Source organism: Syngnathoides biaculeatus, chromosome 10, assembly GCF_019802595.1.
Source record: "Syngnathoides biaculeatus isolate LvHL_M chromosome 10, ASM1980259v1, whole genome shotgun sequence".
Lineage (NCBI taxonomy): Eukaryota > Metazoa > Chordata > Actinopteri > Syngnathiformes > Syngnathidae > Syngnathoides > Syngnathoides biaculeatus.
Window position 1 is genome coordinate 25,368,340 of NC_084649.1, and position 19,945 is coordinate 25,388,284.

Genomic DNA, 19,945 nt, shown 5'->3' on the forward strand with positions numbered 1-19,945 from the left:
GCAACTATTTTTATATTATCGTTATCTGCTTACTTATGAGGCGCTGTTGAATGTGCGACATTTATTTTTATGGGCTTAGTGGCGTCGTGTGGCAAATCTTATTTTGAAATGATCGACGCTGAGGTTCCACGCCCAAACTCGTACGTACGTACGACCTCATCCGACAGTCTGTTGACTTTGGACCTCAAATGCAAGTTCAGCGGCACCCCGGATGAGTCACGTTACGCGTGATTGATGATTTGATTGATCGCCGGCGTCCGTCCGTCACGCGCTCTCTTTTCCCGTCCTGATGAACAAATTGGGAAGCGAAGGTTGTGCGTGCGTGCGTGTGAATATTTAGCAAGATGTCTTTCTTCTTTTAACTTTCCATACAGGAGCAGTGAGGCTTAGCATACGCATGAAGCACTTTATTGTTATTAATCTGGTGTGTCTGACAGGTTTTCTCACTTTCTCCCCAATTTCGCACCTTTTTCTTTTATGGTATTCATACTGCATGTAGTTAGTTATGTTCATTAATGTATTTTTTTTTTTTTTTTAGATTTTACTCTTCTCTCTTTCCCCCCTCCCAATTGATTCTTTAGAATTAAGTGCTTTTGTTTTAATTTTTTCGCGTGACTTGCTTTTTCACTGTACTTATGTATTTTATCTTTTTGTCACTTTTTTTTAAACTTGTTCGCAGTAATTTGGCTCTGTTTTTAATGTGAATTTTTCATAAATTTTTTTCAGTTTGCTTCTTGAATTTTTTTCCATTTTATTTACCACATTAGATTTTTTTTCATATTTCGACTTTAGTTTTTAAAACTGATCACTGTGGAATTTCATTGTATTTTTTTCCGAGTTGATTTATTTTATTAATTTTATTTTTACCTTTTTTTTTTCCTACTTGATACCGGAATCTCATTAAACTTCGATGTAATGTGTCGGCAGGCACCTTAACTTTGCGATTCGGGCAGCCGTCTCACAATTCCGAGGTTGGCGGTTTGAATCCGGTCTGCGGCCTTTCGGTTTCCTTCCGTGTCGCCAAAACACGCATGTCAGGGTTCATCCAAGACTAAATTGTCCTTATGTTGAAACGCGGCTGTGAATTTGTCGTCAGTAAGTGCCCTGCGATTGGCCGGCGACCAGTTCATGGCGTACCCCGCCTCTCGAATTTTAGTTATTAATTGGAATTACGCGTTCTTTATTACGTGATGTAATTTCGGTCCAATGTAGTTCTCAGTGGCCCAGTATGAACTCAAGCAAACGTTGCTTCATCAATGTGTTGACACAACCTACTGAAACCACCAGTTGAATGGGAATAACCTCTCATCAATAATAGAAAATCAATAAATAGCAAAACAAGCATCCTGACATGCACCGTGATTGTAAACTGTGCAGTGTGCCAAATGACATTGATTTTTTTTTTGTTTTGTTTTCTGTTTATCTGTATGAAAATACGGCGTCACTGAGCTGTTCGCAGAAAAACGAGAATGACATGAATGTTGGGGAAGTGCATACGAAACGAACAAAAAAAATGGTGACAAATTGTACGTTTGTGTCATGCTGTACCGTTGCATTGATTTCTCCTGTTTGATGTTGTGCATGCGGTGCTTTCCCGTTGTAGCAGAAGCTGACAAACGCACTTGTCCTCCGATTCAATAAAAAAAAAAAAAAAAAAAAAGGACGTCTGAGCGTGTATGGAGTGTGGTTCTGCTCTCTTTGCCGGCCGCGACGACGCTCAACACTCGCGACAAAATAAATCGATAAGTGGAGCCGGCTAGTAGGTGCTGGCGGGAATCAGCTGCCGATGTACTCACAAGCCGTGAGTCAGCGGTGCTAAAATGTCAACGCTTGTTACAATACGGCGCTCAATTCATGACTTCTTGGCCCAGAAAATACTTAGTACTAGTTAGTATCCCCAGAAAAGTGGGGATACAGTAGATATAGGCGGCACGGTGGGGCAACCGGCCTCGCAGGTCTGAGGATCCTGGTGCAAATCCCGAGCTTGCATGTTCTCCCCATGCCTGCGTGGGTTACTCCGGTTTCTTCCCACGTCCCAAAAACATGCAACATTACATTAATTGGACACTCTAAATTGCCCGTAGGTGTGATTGTGACTGTTGTCTGTCTCTATGTGCCCTGCGATTGGCTGGCAACCAATTCAGGGTGGACCCGCCTCCTCCCCATTGACAGTTTTTCTCCAGGCACTTCGGTTTCCTCCCACATCCCAAAAACATCCGTCCATCCATTTTCTTTTGCTGCTTATCCTCATCAGGGACATGGAGACAGACAACCGATCGCACTTCCAATCACACCTCGGAACAATTTAGAGTGAGGCCAACGCTTTACCAGCTGATCCACTGTGCTGCCTTCCAAAAACATGCAACATTAATTGAGCACTCCCCGCGATCCTTGTGAGGATAAGCGGAAAAGAAAATGGATGAATAAATTTCTGATATTTGCATTAAGAAGTTTTATAAGATAAAATGACTGGCTTAAATTTGCATTAGTACTTTAAAATGTTTCTATCCTTAAATTATTTGTTTTTGTTTATGTTCATATTCCTGATTTTCGCTCTTATTAGAAATTTGCAGATGCATATTTCTATCTTTAGAAAAAGAAATGTTTTATCCAAGGTAATTATTAAAATCATTATTACTAATCATCGTAAGTTAGGTCATATGTTGATAGTATGGATGTTATTGATATTGTATTTAAAAAGCACTGAAAAATGTTAGCGATTAAAAAAGAATATATACTCCGGGCTCTTTTTGTTTTATTTAAAATATTTTCGTCATTTTAGCTCTGGCGAAATGACACGTTTGCTCGGTGTGTCACTGCCACTTCCTGAACGCTGTGCAATTTAACCACGGCAGAAGAACTCCATCCCTTCCGGAACCATCTAACCTCGTGTCGGAATGCGGAGCGCAGGCAGGCCGGCAGCCAGAAGGGCAAAGTTCAAAACTAGTAGCTGAGAAACCGGCTCTTAAACGCGCCGCGGTGCGAAACCCTCCGGCAAAACTCTCCCTCCCCGAGGACCTCTCAGGATTACAACAACGCTGTGAGTATATCCCTCAAAAATCACGATATGTATTTCATATAAATGGCAAACCGGCAGCAGAAATGACGTAGTGTAAATGATGAGTCCTCTGCTGTTTTCATCACTTTCAAAGCATTTTGCGAAACTGGAGACTGCCTTCGATTTTTGTGTGTGGCACAATCAAATGTCGCCGGCCTAATTCGAAGGATTCCACCGAATATGAAAAATTCCGTTTGGTTGAGGACGTGTGACAGCTATTCAATTGTAATCTGATATTTGCGCTGCGTGATTTCATCTTCCGTTGCCTGCAGGAGAAGCTACTAGTGCAGTTTCTTGGCTGCCGCAAATTTTTAGAGCTGCATTCAAAACAAAACACACAAAAAATGTATTGTAACAATGCTCACCATTGATTGTCAATCACAAAACATTTGATTGGCTTATTTTAGGTTTATGTTTTTACGTTACTATTTTTTTCTCTTGACTTTGCAGGGATTGGATTTGAATGATACTTTATTTGATATATTTTGTTTTAATTTTATATGACATACAACTTTCATTTTTTGTTTTACTCATTTATTTTTTTACGCTCTTGTTTTTAATGCATTTAATTAGTTTCCAGTGATTCAGTTTGAATGTAAAAGTGTATGGATTTATTTAATTTATTGTCTTTATTTAAAAATTTTATTCATTTAGTTTGCTTATGACGTTTCTTTTATAAACTTGATTCATCATATTCCTTGTTTTATTTACTTAACATATAATTAAAGCTACGGCATCATGACAAAACAAGCGGCTAATGCTATACTTTTTTTTCATTTTATTTTATCATTTAAAACGAATCTGTTGTACTATTTTATAGAATAAAAGAATTAATAATAATAAATTAAAACATTTTAACGTTTTTTTTATGTCCCTTTTAAAATACAGGAAAATCAAAGTATATTAAAAAAAAAAGGAAATACTGTCCAAACATTTTTTGTTTAGGCGTATCCGCTTGGACGTGACTTTAATATTATTTCAGTGCAACTAGACTAGCGACTGATAACGGTCTTTATCTCTGCAAAAATACCAGGGGTTACCTCAGTTCAACAACCCTTGACCTTCTTAGGTCAGGACACTGAACGTTGATGTTGTCACAGTCCCAACAATGACACAAGATCTCAGCGCGCACTGTAAGGATTTAACTTTTTTTTTTTATTTTAATTTGAAATAAACAGAATCCACTGGCGAAGATTAAGTCGTCATGGCGACCGCACAGCCGACCAACGGCGCGAGGCAGAGGAGCCTCTTCGCCCGTACGGCGGATGAGATGCCCAATCTTGGTATGATGGGAATATATAGAAAAATATCAAAGCATTTTTTTTTTTCTGTTGATGTATTTTTTAAAAAATTTTTGGGTAGCGAATAAGCAAACGGGCTCCCCGACAGCTGTTCGTGATGACAGTGCAAAAATGGAGGACGTGGCGCAGTGGCACAAACATGCGCAGGTAAACTCAAATGTTACGTTTTCCCCCACACGTGTATCTGAAAATGGGAAATACATAATGTTTATCCTGCAGAGTGTGAAGATGAAGATCCTGCAGCAGGTCCAGGATCAGCTGAGTGACATTTTAGACAAGACGCTGACCGAGCCTGTCCACGTGCCAGTCCAGGGGAAGACCACCAAAACTCCATCATCCAGGTAATCATTTTTACGCATTTACTACAATGCATCTTTTTTTTTTTTTTTTTTTTTAATCTATCTATGCCAGTAGCATATACTGACATGTAGACAAATTCAGTGGCCTTCCACTAGGTGGTGACATTTCACAATTAGCCTGTTTTCATTCACGCAACAGAATCGTACCTTTGTGTTCAGCTCAACAGATTTCACAATGAGCAATTCATTTTGATTTCATCATTATTTCAAAAACAGTGACCCCAGACACTTCATGGGGTCTTTTCCCCCACCTATTAGACAGGGCTGCGGCCCGAGTAAATGAAACTCCTTCCCTCAGTTCAACAAAGTTGTTTTGCACCAAGATGCAGTCCGCGATGGCACCACAAAGCAAAATATTTATATTAGACATGGCTTTGGGTTTAGCACAAAAACAGTGACTAGGTGAGTGATGGAGGATAATCTGCTAATCGGTGTCTTAACGAATGAAGAACTGCAAATACTCTATGTGGTTGACCTTGTAGAGCACGGGTGCTCAATGCGTCGAGTCGATAGCGAAAAAAAAATAGCCAAAAAAAAAAAAAAGTCGTCAGCCAATGTTCCCTCTGAAGTGCGTGCATTCGGAATTGTGCGCCGCTGATGCACTCTTTGCAGATATTCTGCATTGCGCACAAAAAAAAAAATTGAAAATATAACATAGCTATTCAGTTTGTGGTATTTTGCAATGTGATTCAATGAGCGAGGGAGAAGAAGAAGCCGCTGGTTTCTTTTAGGCAGCACACGGAACTTTCTCTCGTGACCGCTGCTCCGCCACATTCTCTTTTTCCTAGTTTACCTTAACCCCCCCGCTCTTAAAGACGTACACTCATAATTACAAATGTTACAGTATTTACGGAGCCCATCAATGTGTTTTATAACGACAGCGTCCGCCACCGCTGCTTTAGTTAGCGACGCAGTCTGGGCTACGTAGAGCAAAGACGAGCGAGACACGCTGCTCATGTTGACTTTCGATATTAATGGAGAAAGTTAAAAAAGAAATGCTGTTGTTTTAAGATGCAATGACTGATCCAGGATGAAAGCATACATGTTTGGAATTTTGATTTTCACAGGATGGACGACGGCAAAGTGTTTATGGATCGAGTATCGCTGCTGGAGTAAGCATGATTTTGCCCATTTATTTTTACGTTGTTAATTTTAACGTCGAGGTGAACTTCAGACATCAAAGCCCAATTATTGAGCTGTTCGTCTAATATTAATTCAGCTTTTATTAATAAAGTGGTGCCTTGACTTATAAGTACCCCAAGTTTTGAATTTTCACAAGTTGTTGCTTTGTCATGTTTTTGCAAGTCAAAATTTGACTCCACCGGAGTGAAATGAACAAAAAAATTGAGTAATTAAGTTATTGTAAAACTGACTTACGGTATGTGGGATAGGAGAGCTGCGGTCGCCACGGTTTATTGAACATGAAAAATAGCCGAACATAAAAATTCAAAATGAATACGCTTACAAGAAGCTGCTGTCACCCACAGCTCACGCCCCGACGCTCTCACGCAGACTTACCGGCCAATTCGCTTCCAGCTCCCGATGGCACTCACTTGGCCACGCCCCTTAAAGGTGCACATCCCACACATAAATACAAAAATACATATTTATTAAACGTCGTAAAACCCTTTTTTTTTTTTTCCAAGTAAATTGAGCTACTGTATGAACTAAACTCATAAATCGACGGACCACTGTTTTCAAACAACTTAGCATTAGAAAAATACTTTAATTAAATACTATGTTTAAAAAAAAACGTTTAGTATTCGTTAATAGCAGGTGCAGAATTGGCTAAATGAAATAAACTTTTTCTTTAATTGAAATTTTTTCCTGCTGTGCCCCCCCTCGCTAGCGAGCTATTTGAGATCAGCCACATCAGGACCATCTACCACATGTTTGTCGCCGTGCTGCTCATCTTCTGCGTCAGCACGCTGGCTGTGGACTACATCGACCAGGGCAGGTATGCGACAAGCCAAAACACGGCCAAAGTGTTTAGCAATTCATCGGAGAACTGTCTGCCATTAGGATTCTGTTGGCGCCGCGAAGGTCCGCTCGCCCGCCGGCTTGTTCTATATACTCACCCCGATATTATTGATTGTGATGGGGGAAAATTGCTGCGAAAGAAAAGATGGGAGGTGAGCTCAATGGATGACAAACACAACCTCTGGCCTGCTGCCACGAGTCGATATGTTGAAGCTCTTTTTGTATACAAGTAAGTTATGGAGAAAATTGAAAAAAAAATTACATAGAACAAAAATGTACTTTAGCTGTGCTTGTGCGCAAAGTGTCCAGTGTCTTATTTTAGCTCGTTTTAGCATAGCCAGACACGTCATATGAGTTCAATTTAGTTTTCTTTCAGTTTGAATTAATTCACATTTCTAAATTCTATTTAGTTTTGCTGATCTATCTTATATTAGCTTTTAGTCTGGTTTCTGCTATTTAGTCTCATTAAGTTAAGTTAAACAAGTTTACCTTAGTTTGTTTTGGTTTAGTTTAGCTTAGTTTAATTTTGGATTAGCTCAATTTCTCTTACCTATTCATTCCAGTGCTAGCTAACTAGCGATCTAGTTTAAGATTTAGTTTGTCTTTATTTAACTTGGTTCTTATTTTCCATTATTTTGTCATATTTTGGTTGAGTTCGTCTTGTCTTGCTTACCTGTGTAGATTGTAGCTAGCTAGCTAGCTAGCAAGCAATGTAGGTATTTAGCTTCTGGTGAGTTTATCCTTTTCTCTCTCTCTCTCTCATTCTTAAGTTTGCCTAAGGTTGTTTTATGGAGTCTAGAATATTTCGGTCTATCTTATCTTAGTTTGATTCAGTTTGTCATCTTTTTGTGTCTTGCTTAGTTTTGGTTTATCTTAGCTTAGTTGAATTTTGGATGAGCTCAGCTAGTCTTGCCTTTTCATTCCGGTGCTAGCTAACTAGCGATCTAGTTTAAGATTTAGCTCGTCTTTATTTAACTTGGCTTCTTCTTTTCTATTATTTTGTCATGTTTTGGTTTAGTTCGGCTTATCTTGCTTATCTGTGTAGATTGTAGCTAGCTAGCTAGCAAGCAATGTAGGTATTTAGCTTCTGGTGAGTTTATCCTTTTCTCTCTCTCTCTTTCTCTCTCTCACTCTCTCATTCTTAAGTTTGCCTAAGGTTGTTTTATGGAGTCTCGAATCTTCCGGTCTATCTTATCTTAGTTTGATTCAGTTTGTCATCTTTTTGTGTCTTACTTCGTGTCACCGGATTGCTTTTTTGTTGTTGTTGTTTTTGGTTTACAAATGGCAGGTTGGTCCTGGACTTCGATCTGCTCTTCTACGCCTTCGGTAAGCCGGGAACGGTCGCCTGGGTGTGGGCGCTGATGTTCGCCTACGCCCTGCTCGTTCCCTACTACGCGCTGCTCTTTTGGGGCTCTTTGTATCACCGCTACAGCTCCAAGCTGGGGCTGTCTCTGGCCACGGCTCTGGTCCTGGCCACCCTCCAGACCTCCGTTCTGGGACTGTTGCCCATCTACGCGGTGGTGCGGCACCAGCTGCCCCCGGCGTCCCGATTCATCGTCATACTAGAGCAGGTCAGTTCGCATGTATTGGCTTGCCAAGCGTGATTAAGAGATAAGTGTTGTCGGGCATTTTATGACGCTGTTTATGAGCAAACTGCATTGTTGGCAAGTCAGCCTGACATTAGAGCGCATTCAAAATGGTCAGATAATGTTGCCAATGTATCCTATCAACTCATTTATGTTTTTACGCCACTTGCTGCAATTGCCTTCAGATCATTAAGAGGCCCGATGGTTTTATAAGACATTACGGCCTAGTCCAGGTCTACAATCTTGATCCTGATATTTTAGTCTCGCCCACAGTTGTATAGAGCTCGCTCACGTGACGTCACCATTTTCACGGCGCCATATTGCCGGTCAAAAAGAGCTGCTGGACGGTGTGGGGGACATTGAAGCGGAGCAGAATATTCACAATACCCCGAGACTTGTTGTGCTGTTGGTTATTACAACAGGCGAGACAGATATTCAAAGAGGTCATTCTGTAGAACACCAGCTGAAAAGATTCCCAAGAAGTATTTATAATGCCGAGTTGGCTCATTTGAGAACAATGCGTTCACGCCTAAAAATCAACAGGGAGTAGTCTCCAACGCACACATAAGCGTGTTGTGGCCACACGTTAAACTTTGGTAAACCTCTCCTTGACAGACTTTTTTTTTTTTTTTTTTTAAATATGCATTGTTCTCATATGAGTCCAATGCGTATTTTAAAATAGAAAATTTTCCGTCGGTCACACAGAGGTTTACGTAGGTTAACGTGTGGCCGCAACACGCTTCTGTGTACGAGGAGCCGACTTAATGTCTCCCCCTTCCCCAATCGTAGTTAATGAATGCAAGTTTGTGTAAAACCAGGGGTCATTTATTGAAATATTGGTATTTGTACTGAAAAAATCTGAATGGCTCCATCACTATGTGGGATTTAATCTGGATTGAGAACAGATCCAGCAACGAAGTATTTGTATGCGTCCAGATTTTTCTACGCTCTTCCGTGTAAATCTCGACGAATTCCTCACCAGGTACTTGTGTCGATCCAGTTGTCCAAGACAAGCGGAAGCAGGTCAACAGTCCACTTTCTTATCGGCAAAAACATCGACTTCGGCATTAAATTTGGGTCTCTCATTTTTCCATGTACCTTCGTTTATTATCACCTCCTAAATGTTTAACGGTATCTGACTCGTCGTGCTATGAGACGTATTTTCGTGCCGTCTCCAACCGACACTCAGCATTGAAGAATGCTTTGCTAGACCGTCAATATGGCCAATCGTGTGACTTCGGTGACGTAGGTGCACGAGCTCTCTGAGATTGGAAACTAAGAACTTGATTCCCAAACGACTTTGCCATTCTTTGCAATCGCTGTACTGTACACGTATTGCACACAGATGTGAGCCACGTGGCCACCAGCCACTTATCTTATGTCATTTACAACTTTTTTTCCTTGGATGCTTTAGGTGCACTTTGACTGATATGATATGTCCATTGTCCTGATTAAGAACAGAAGATGTTTGTATGTGAGAAAATACACACATTTAGCAGAGGATCAAATCATCATTGCTCCCACCGGATCCTTTTTTCTTTCCCCCGTCCAGATTCGATTTCTGATGAAGAGCTACTCGTTCATGCGGGAATCTGCCCCAGTGATTATGAAGAATGCACCAAAACAAGGTACTGACTGAAACGATCGTGCAAATCCAAATAACCGCGCTGTAGTTAATAATCCCGTGGAAGGCTCAAAATCGCAAACACGCCGATAGTGCTACGTACGCTTCAAATCCTTAATGTAACCCGGAGTTCAAACCGTCGTCCTGTTTTGCTTATTTTTTTTTTTTTATCCGTCATGTTTAATGCTAACTTTACAACAGGATATAGAAATTTCTGAACAACGGGATCGATGCGTTAAATCATTTTACCAAGACTAACAAATTTACATTTCTTAAACGCTTAATTTCTGTAATATTAGAAAAAGGCCACCAGGGGACAGTATTGCTCTCAAAATTCCCTTCCCATGATGTTTGTGTCTTAAAATAGTGAGTACTTTTACTTTATTTTAGCTTTATTGTTATTAAAATGAAATATATAAATATATATAAATTAATTATCAATATTGTTGTTCATATTATTTATTATTACATTGGTTGACAAAAATACTTGTGCAGTTCATAAATGTGTTATGATTTCGACCATTCCAATGAATGCACATGACACGATTTCCTATGGGAGAAAATATTCAAAGACACCATAAAAACATCATACATGTAGGTTTATACGTAACAGCTATAATCAATATTACTATATGAAGTTAATTTCAATTTTTTTTTAAAAAGCCATTGTATGTCTTTTAACATATCCAGAAACCGCAGCAGCAGCAAATTGTTTCACAAAAGATATTAATTTCTTCCATCCACCCATTTTGTTAGCCGCTTATCCTCACGAGGGTCGCAGGGAGTGCTGGGGCCTAACCCAGCTTTTAGCGGGCAGGAGGTAAGGTACACCCTGGACTGGTCGCCAGCCAATCGCAGGGCACACCGAGACAAACAGCCGCACTCACAATCACACCTTGGGGCAATTTAGTGTCCAATTAATGTTGCATATTTTTGGGATGTGGGAGGAAACCGGAGTGCCGACCCGGAGAAAACCTACGCAGGCACAGGGGGAACATGCAAAGTCCACACAGGCGGGGCTGGGATTGAACCCGGGACCTTAGAACTGTGAGGCCAACGCTTTACCAGCTGATCCACCGTGCCGGCTGGCTAATTTGAATAAGTGGTAATTTGGTGATAAAAACAACAAAAAACATCCCCATTGTGGTACCCTCAATCTTAAGTATTCACCATTGCCTGGAAGATGTTTTGGCCGTCGATGATTGGATCCGCTCCTTTTCAGGGGAGAAGGTCCGCTTCCCGACATGTTCCAGTTACCTCTACTTCCTTTTCTGTCCTACGCTCATCTACAGGGAGTCGTACCCCAGGTAAGATGGCCGCCGTCTGCTCTCACACGTACCCGATATTTACAAATCTCAAGTCAGAAGTTGCAGGAAAAAAAACATTTTTGGGAGGAAGAAACAGAGGTCCAGCGCATCCGGCGATTTTCGTTATTGCCCGTTGGTAATTGGGCTTGCCCCCCCCCCCCCCAAGGCCCATTACCTTTTGAGACTAAAGACTAAAACTGGACTGAAATCCTAAAGTGGATGTCAAAGTGTTTGGGATGCGGTTGATGACGAGCTATAAAATAATTAGTCCATTTTGTTCCAGGAACACGCACGTAAGATGGAAGTACGTCGGCGTCACCGTAACCATGGTGAGCTGCGCTCATTACCCGGCGTGCCCCCCCCCCCCCCCCCTTCTGGGCTTGAAGTCCTAATTGGCGCCGTACTTCATTTGCAGATCTTGGGCTGCCTGTTTTATGGCTACTTCGTCCTGGTGCGCCTCTGCGTGCCCGTTTTCACGGCGGCGAGCGAGCAGCCGTTCAGCAAACGAGCCATGGTCCTCGCTGTCTTCCACTCCATACTACCGGGTACTTCATTCTTCTTATCAGTACTCTAAACGCACAAAAAACTTCCACACGGCTCCAAGAGCGAAGCAGTCACAACACCCCGATTATCTCTTATCAAAGTGAGTCAGTCAATGTTTAACTGCGCTCTTGTGCAAGAACGTCAACAGGTCAGCAAGACACCGAAAGGCTGATTACGTCTTTTACGTTTTCGTTACCGTAAGTCCCGGCCCGGTTACAAGCCTCACCGAGTACATTTGTAAAGGAAATACCATTTGGTACACACGTACCCCGCAGCTGTGTAAAAGCCGCAAGTGCCCACATTGAAACACGAGATATTTACAAAGAAAGACGGTACACAGAAAAAGTTGAATGCTAATGCTAGCGCTGCGCTAACGCTAGCACCGCACTAAAGCTAGCGCTAACGCTAACAGAGCCGGTTAAAATAAAACTTACAGGAAAATATCACTGAGACACGCCAGTAACACAGCAGCAACACGCTGGCACGGCGCTAACAGGGTAACTAAAAGTAACTTTGAGTAACTAACTAACTAAAAGTCACTTCCGCGGCACATATATTCCACCGGTCTCACTCTTACCTTTTCCGCTCGAGCGCCCCCTTGCGGTCGTTAGAAAAAAGGCACAAATTAGCCGCATCGCCGCATGAACCGCAGGGTTGAAAGCGTGCGGAAAAAAGTCGCGGCTTGTAGGCCGGAAATTACGGTAGTTCAAAATACCTCATCATACGCGAACATTAGGACAGACTCAGTCGGGGGGCATCACGGGGAACTAACTGGTGGTTAACACTTCTGTCTCACAGTCCAGAAGTTCTGGGTTTGAATCTCCTTATGACGTTTGTATGGTCTCCTCATGTTTGCGTAGTTTTTTTTTTTTTTTTTTTTTACTCCAAGTTCCTTTCACATTACAAAAATACACGTGTACGTGTACTAAAATATGTGTTCGGTTTGACGAAGACTCAAAATTGTCCATCAGCGTGAATGGTTGGTTTAAGTATGACAGGATTTTTGGATAAAAACACAAAACACAGAAAAGAATTTTACCGGACGGAAATTTTAAAAAATGTTGAGGCTCACTTTTCCAAGATCAAAGTAATATTTTTAAGTTGTTGTTTAATTGAGGAATTTGTTATTAGTTCATTTTCCACAAGTGCAACGTTATGTTTATTGGCTTATTGGCGGACAAGACAACATATCTAGCTTTTTTTTTGCCTTTAAAACAATTTTTTTGAGGGGGGGGAAAGTGGATGTTTTGGAGGAGATTAACAACATTTTTTAATGAGTGTATTTTTGTCATCCTGTTTTTGAGCATGTTGGAAAAGTCTGGCCCGCGTGCGTACGTCGCTTTAGTCTATTATTTTGCGCCCTCGGGTGGGAGGTGGGCTCAAGAGGCAAAAAGCTTCACCGACTTCCTGTTTTTTTGCGTGACGGTGCTGCGAAACGTCTTTTCAGGTATCATGCTGCTGCTGTTGTGCTTCTTCGCCTTCCTGCACTGCTGGCTCAACCTCTTCGGGGAGCTGCTCCGCTTTGCCGACAGAATGTTCTACAAGGTGAGCGACGTCCTCGCAGAGCACAGACAAAAAAAAAAAAAAAAGATCTGATAAAAGTAAGCAGTGCGTCCAATGACCTTGTATAGCGCTCGAACACCGACGTCATAAAATCACGTGACTGTCCATATTGACGATCTAGCGGCACGAAAATATTATTTTTATATGATTTTAGCACGACGCCCAGAGTCTTGTCCGATGCTGTTAAACATTTAGAAGGTGATAATAAACGAAGGTACGTGGAAAAAATGAGATAAATTCGGCATAGAGGGCCCGCATTTAATGCCGAAGTCGATGTTTTTGCCGAGAAGAAATCGGACTGTTCACCTGCTTCCGCTTGTCTTGGACAACTGGATCGACACGTGGATCTGGTGAGGAAGTCGTCGAGATTTACATGGAAAAGTTTGAAAGCGTAGAAAAGTCTGGACGCGTACAAATAATTCGTTACTGGATCTGTTCTCAATCAAGAATAAAGACAAAATAGTGATGGAGCCACTCAGATTTTTTCAATACAAATACCAATTGTTAAATAAATGACACTTGGTTTTACACAAACTCGCATTCATTAAGCTATGATTGGAAAAAAAAAAGACGACGGGTTGACGGCTTGTGAACGCTGAAGCGTGTTGCAGCCACACATTAAACTTCGGTAAACCCCTCCGTGACAGACTTTTTTTGTTTCTAAATACGCATTGTTCTCAAATGAGTCCAATGCGTATTAAAAAAAAGAAAATTAACCGCTGGGAAAGGCTTCACCCCTCGTGCACGGAAGCGTGTTGCGGCCACACGTTAACCTACGTAAACCTCTCTGCGACAGACTGTTTATCTTCATTTTGTAATTGCGCATTGGACTCATTTGAGAACAATGCATATTTTTTTTTCAAAAAATGTCTGTCATGAAGAGGTTTACTGAAGTTTAACATGTGGCCGCAACACGCTTCCGTGTACGTTGGAGACGACCCCTTGTCATTTTTTTTTGTTTGTTTTTGTTCTCACCATTGTTCTCAAATGAGCCAACTTGGCATTATAAATACTTGTTGGGAATTTGAGATTGAGACGAATAATTTCTCCCTGAAACGAAGCGATCGCTACACAGGCGTGTGTGTATTTTGGTCGGGCACCGTCCATCATGTTTAATTGCCGAAATCCATCGATCTTTTCAGCTGCTATTCCATAGAATGACCTCTTTGACTATCTGTCTCATCTGTTGTAACAGTCAACACCACAAAACGTCTCGGTATTGTGTACATTCTGTTCCGCACACTGTCGAGCAGCTCTTTTCGACCGGCAATATGGCGCCGTCACGTGCACGAGCTCGAGAGATCAATGCGTCCTTTGGCTACGTTCCAAAAACCTTGCGTGTTTTTCTATTTTTAGATCCACTCGATTTTGAATTGTGATTGGTATGAGAGCGAGAATTCTATTGATCATAATTGCTTTCTTAGCGTTGAATGTTTTGTTTCGGTTCTTAAGAGCGCCTTTGATTTGGACGCTTTTGGAACGCACGGTTGCGTGTGAAAGCAAGAACACAAGTCATTTTATTCACAATCTTTGATAAGTCTTGTTAACATTCTCGAGAATATTGTCGGTTTTGTAACCCTTGATGTGGTTACGTGTGAGACAAAATAACATATTATTATTACGTAACAATATTGGTTTTAATTTCTCAAGGATGAGTCATGTGAGGTGACAAAATGACGTTTGCCATCCAATAGTTGATGCGTTTGCGCCACGCCACGTTTGTGTGAAAACTGGAAGCGTATCGATTACGATCGGGAAGACAGCCGAGGCGAAAATAAACGCACGTCACTTGCCAATTGTTTACTTTGCTTTGTGTCGTCGAAAATGGTATTGATTTTGCCCGCTTCTGCGTGTCAAAATTGGCATCGAGTTTGAATGATGATGTCAAGGTCGAGTGAGTTTGTCCACTCGGGTTGTGTAGCGGCCATGTTGGCGTTTGTCAAGTGTGAGAGCCCAAATTATTATTATCATGTTTTGCCCGTTTTTTTTGGGGGGTGGCAGGACTGGTGGAACTCGACCTCTTTTGCCAACTACTACCGCACGTGGAACGTGGTGGTCCACGACTGGCTCTATTACTACGGCTACAGGGACTTCCTCTGGGTAAGGCCAAATACTGGACAGCATTTTTTTTGTGTGTGTGAGGGGGGGGGGGTGCACAGGCAAAAATCTCATTTTACAAAATACATGTATGTTTTTGGGGGAATGGCGGAGGGAAAAATGTAGATTTTGTGAAATGTACAGCCTATCTTTTGAGAGAAAAAATGTTTAGCAGTTAGGAGTTTTTAGGTTTTATTTATTTATTTATTTTTAGCAAAACATACTTGCAAAATTAAAGCTGTAATTTTTTTTCTAGATAAAAATAGCAAATTTTCCAAGTTAAAATTCCATTACTGAACCTTAAATTGTGTTTTTTTATGCAAAATGTCGTGTTTTTTTCAGATTAAAAATTTAATTTTATTAAATTAAAGTTGTGTTTTGGGGGGTAAAAGTATTTTGGGGAGAAAGAATATGAATCTTGATAATTGGGTTTTTTGAGAGAAAAAAAACATATATTCCAAGATTAAAGATTGAAAATGTAAACTAATTTACAGTTGAAGATTTTAAAGCATATGAAATTAATATTTTTTTTTCTTCTGTAAAAATTGCACTTTCATGAAATTAAATTTGTGTTTTGAGGAAAAAAAACGAGATTTTAGTACGAGTTTTAAAATTATATATGAGAGAAAATGGTGTGATCTTAGCAGATGAAAATAATTACATCAAGCGATAGATGAACACTGTCTATAAGTATAAAAATGAGTTAAACCACTGATCACTGAAAATACTCCATTTTGCTTCTAGAAATAATAACCAAATCCATACAGAATATTATATACATGATATAATTTTTCTCAGTATTTGTTATTTCTTGCGTTTGATCCCCGCAGCTGTCCAAAAGGAAATTCCGCACCGGCGCCATGTTGTCGGTCTTCATCGTGTCGGCCGTGGTGCACGAGTACGCTTTGGCCATGGGCTTGGGATTCTTCTACCCTGTCATGTTTTTCCTCTTTTCCATCTTCGGAGGTGACCAAGAATTGCGCATATACAACATATATATATATATATAATTTTTTTTTTTTAAACTACATGACATTGAAATATCTATCAAGTACATCTACTGACATACTGTTAAGTGTGTGAATCATTTTTTTCTCCTTTCAGTTGTCTTTAACTTCACCCTGAACGACAAACGTCAGAGTCCCGTCTTCAACATCATCATGTGGGCGTGTCTCTTCCTGGGTCAGGGCGTGCAGGTGTGCCTCTACTGCCAGGAGTGGTACGCGCAAATACGATGTCCTCGCACCGGGGTAATCCAACACACACCCTGCACTACACACGACATCCTGCGGGTGGCGCAACGGTGAAGTCTGCAACTTGCACACTTACGGCATATCACTCAGAATTCCTTCTCCTATCTTTGCCGCTTATCCTCACGAGGGTCGCGGGGAGTGCTGGAGCCTATCGCAGCTGTCAACGGGCAGGAGTACAGGCGGGGCACACCCTGAAATGGTCGCCAGCCAATCGCAGGGCACATGGAGACAAGCAACCCCACTCACAATCACACCAACGGGGCAATTTAGAGTGTCCGATTAATGTTGCCTGTTTTTGGGATGCGGGAGGAAACCGGATGTGCCCGGAGAACACGCAAACTCCACGCAGGGAGGGCTGGGATTGAACCCGGGTCCTCAGACCTATGACCGACCGTGCTGCCCCCACTCGGAATCAGTTTGATTTAAAAAAAAAAAAAAAAAAGGGTTAGGGTTATATATACATATATGTATATGGGTACGGTGTGGCAACTGTTCAGAGCGTTGGCCTCACAATTCTGAGGACAGGGGTTCAATCCCCGACCCCGACTGTGTGGACTTTGCATGTTGTCCCTGTGCCTGCGTGGGTTGTTTCTGGGTGGGCACTCCAGTTTCCTAAAGGTGAGCACAGATTGAGGATGTTCCCCACCTCCAGCCCGATGGCAGCTGGGATAGGCCCCAGCACTACTGCTACCCTTGTAGGGATAAGTGACTCGGACGTGTTGACTCCTCCCCGTTTGTGGACGATTATCGAGCATCGTTACAATCGATACTGCGCTAGAATGGGAGCTTCTATGGTCAGATGAATCTTTGGAGACATGACAATGACGCGTTTGATGAAGTGGAGGATTTACTCGACAGATGGCGTACTTAAAGTCCTCTGCGACCGATTGTAGGGCGGCCCCTCGCCGGGGCGTCCCTTCGGATTAGAACGGAACGTGCTAATAACAAAAACAAAATCTGGGTTATGTGCGTACGTACGAAGTTCCTCGAAAGAGCCTTTTCTCTCCCCTCCCTTGTACAGAATAGTTTTTGGGAGCTGGTGACGCCTCGATCGTGGTCGTGCAGCCACCGACAATGACCGGCGGGAGGACGGAAAGTCACGAGGGTCAAGAAAGGTCAAGGAGGAGTCAAACGTCAAGGAGGTCAACGCGACTGTGAAAAATGGCTCCAATGCGGCGGGTGGGCCCTTTTGTAAAAAAAAAAAAAAAAAAATTGGATCCAAAAATTGATAAGAGAAAAGAGAGAGACAACACTTTCCGTGTTTTTTTTAAAGTTCTATTTTACTAAGAGAAAATAAGGCATTATAGTTTTTGTGGAAAAAAAAAAATCATAAAAATTAATTAATTATGCGACACTGATGTTGCTATTTTATGAAAAGACAGTTTTATGAAATCTATGTTGTATTTTGCAAGAAAAAAGTTCCAATTTTGAAATTAAAGTTTCAATATTGATCAGAACCTGAGATGTTACAAAATTTGTTTTTCTACAGAAAATAAATTACAATCGTGCAAGACAGAAGTTGGCGTAAAGATTGGAGTACATTTCACAAAGTTCCAATCTTGACAAAAAGATGTGATTTTACAAAATTAGGTTTTTTTTTTTCAAACTCTCAAAACGTATTTTCATCTTCTTACAAGCTCATAATCGGATTTTAGAGAAAGTAAGTCATTAGCTCAAGTTTTGAGTAGATTTTTATTTTTATTATTTGCTTTAATGTGGTGAAGCAATTTTACAAGATGTCAGGCATCATCTTCAGAGGTTTTATGTTTTTTTTTTTTTTGTTTTGTTTTGTTTTTTAACCAAAGTCCAAACCTTATAAGTAACATTTTATTGGAAACAAAAACACAAAAAATGTTGAGGAAGTTGTATTACACGATTAAAGTTGTAATTTAACATTTCTTTTCCCCCCCTTAATTTTACAAGCTTTGTCATTTTAAAAAAATTAAATGGAGTGTTACCTAATATTAATCATAATTTCTAAAGATTAAAATTGTCATTTTGAAAGAAAAGTAATCACACTTTGGCCAGATAAAAATATTCAATAGAACAGTTCTATAGCAATTCTGGTAATCACCAGGTGAAATTCAAAATTTGAGGGTGGTGGGGGAAATCGCATTTTCACAAGTAATTTCAAAATTCACAACTGTCCTGCATCTACCCGAATCCTCCAAGGGCCACATTTAGGGGAAACAAAAGAATAAAGAAAATGGAACAAATGTTTATGATATTGGGTTAAACATTAGACTGGCCCACCCTTGAGCAATCCACATTGTACGTGTTGCAGCATTGAAAACGACGCGTGTTTCCTTGTGTGTCATGTTTACCAAGGCCAAATGTCAACGCTGACCCCACACATAACTACTCACGGGCAGGAAAAGTACACAGAAAAGTACCGCAAAGCATGTCGTGAGAATAAAACATGACTGTCGGGTTGTTGTTTTTTTTTTTCTTTACTACATTTAGATTGATTAATTTCATACAGCCACAGTGTTTGTGTGTGTTGATTCCGGCACTGCTTGAGGTCGAAAAAGGTGGAATCGACCTTTTTACCGTCCGTCCCAAAGTGTTGATTATCCAGGAAGTGGCGGATTAGCATAGCTGCGCTGTTTGCATTAGTGATGTAATGCCGCGTACACCGATATACACTCTTAATTCCACGTGCCCTGTAAAACAGCCTCTTTCACTGCGTTCCACAATTTTCAACCACACTGGACGATATTAGCCATAAATTGCCACTATGTACAAGGGATGATTAATGCCAGACCAGTAACGTATTGTCACTGATGGTGTAGTGGTACACACACACCTGACTTTGGTACGGGCAGCGTGGGATCGATTCCCGCTCAGTGATGGTGCCGATATCTGCCCTGCGACTGACTGGTGACCAGTTCAGGGTGTAGTCTGCGTCCCACCCAATGTGAGCGTGACACTTGAGGATTAGTGACTTGGAAAATGAACAGTTCTATTTTAAAAAAAAAAAAAAAAAAAAAAAATTCAAGAACAAAATCTCAATAGTTTGAAAAAGTAGATCTTAGGAAGGAGAAGTCACATGACAGGATTACACCTTTTTTGGGGAAAAAAAAGTTGTAATTTTACAGACAAAATCTTTTTTTTTTGTCTTATGAGATGAAAGATGTAAAAGGTATATTAGATTTTTTTTAAATACAATGAAAAAAGGACTAATACAGGAAAATATTTGTATTTTTTTTTTCCCAAGAGAAAATTTCAAATTTACAATTAAATTGTGAATGCCAAGAAGCTGTTAAAGAAAGAG

The 19,945-nt window shown here is 40.9% G+C and overlaps 1 protein-coding gene across 8 annotated transcripts in view; it reads left to right on the forward strand.

Moving 5' to 3' along the window:
• LOC133506981 (kinesin heavy chain-like) overlaps positions 1-19,945 on the forward strand; it is a 105,505-nt gene that overhangs the window by 83,713 nt on the left and 1,847 nt on the right. For 4 of the 8 annotated variants that reach the window (XM_061831453.1, XM_061831448.1, XM_061831449.1 and 1 more), the window contains 2 exons: positions 2,856-3,040; positions 4,237-4,341. In XM_061831453.1, coding sequence (XP_061687437.1) covers positions 2,856-2,947 — 92 coding nt within the window. In that variant the 3' untranslated portion in view covers positions 2,948-3,040; positions 4,237-4,341. Of the gene's footprint in view, positions 1-2,782; positions 3,041-4,236; positions 4,342-4,420; positions 4,507-4,578; positions 4,701-5,785; positions 5,831-6,567; positions 6,676-7,986; positions 8,270-9,836; positions 9,913-11,130; positions 11,216-11,498; positions 11,545-11,630; positions 11,761-13,205; positions 13,304-15,322; positions 15,422-16,248; positions 16,385-16,522; positions 16,669-17,692; positions 18,019-19,945 lie in introns of those variants that run through there. The other 4 variants (XM_061831455.1, XM_061831454.1, XM_061831457.1 and 1 more) reach the window with 4 other exon arrangements.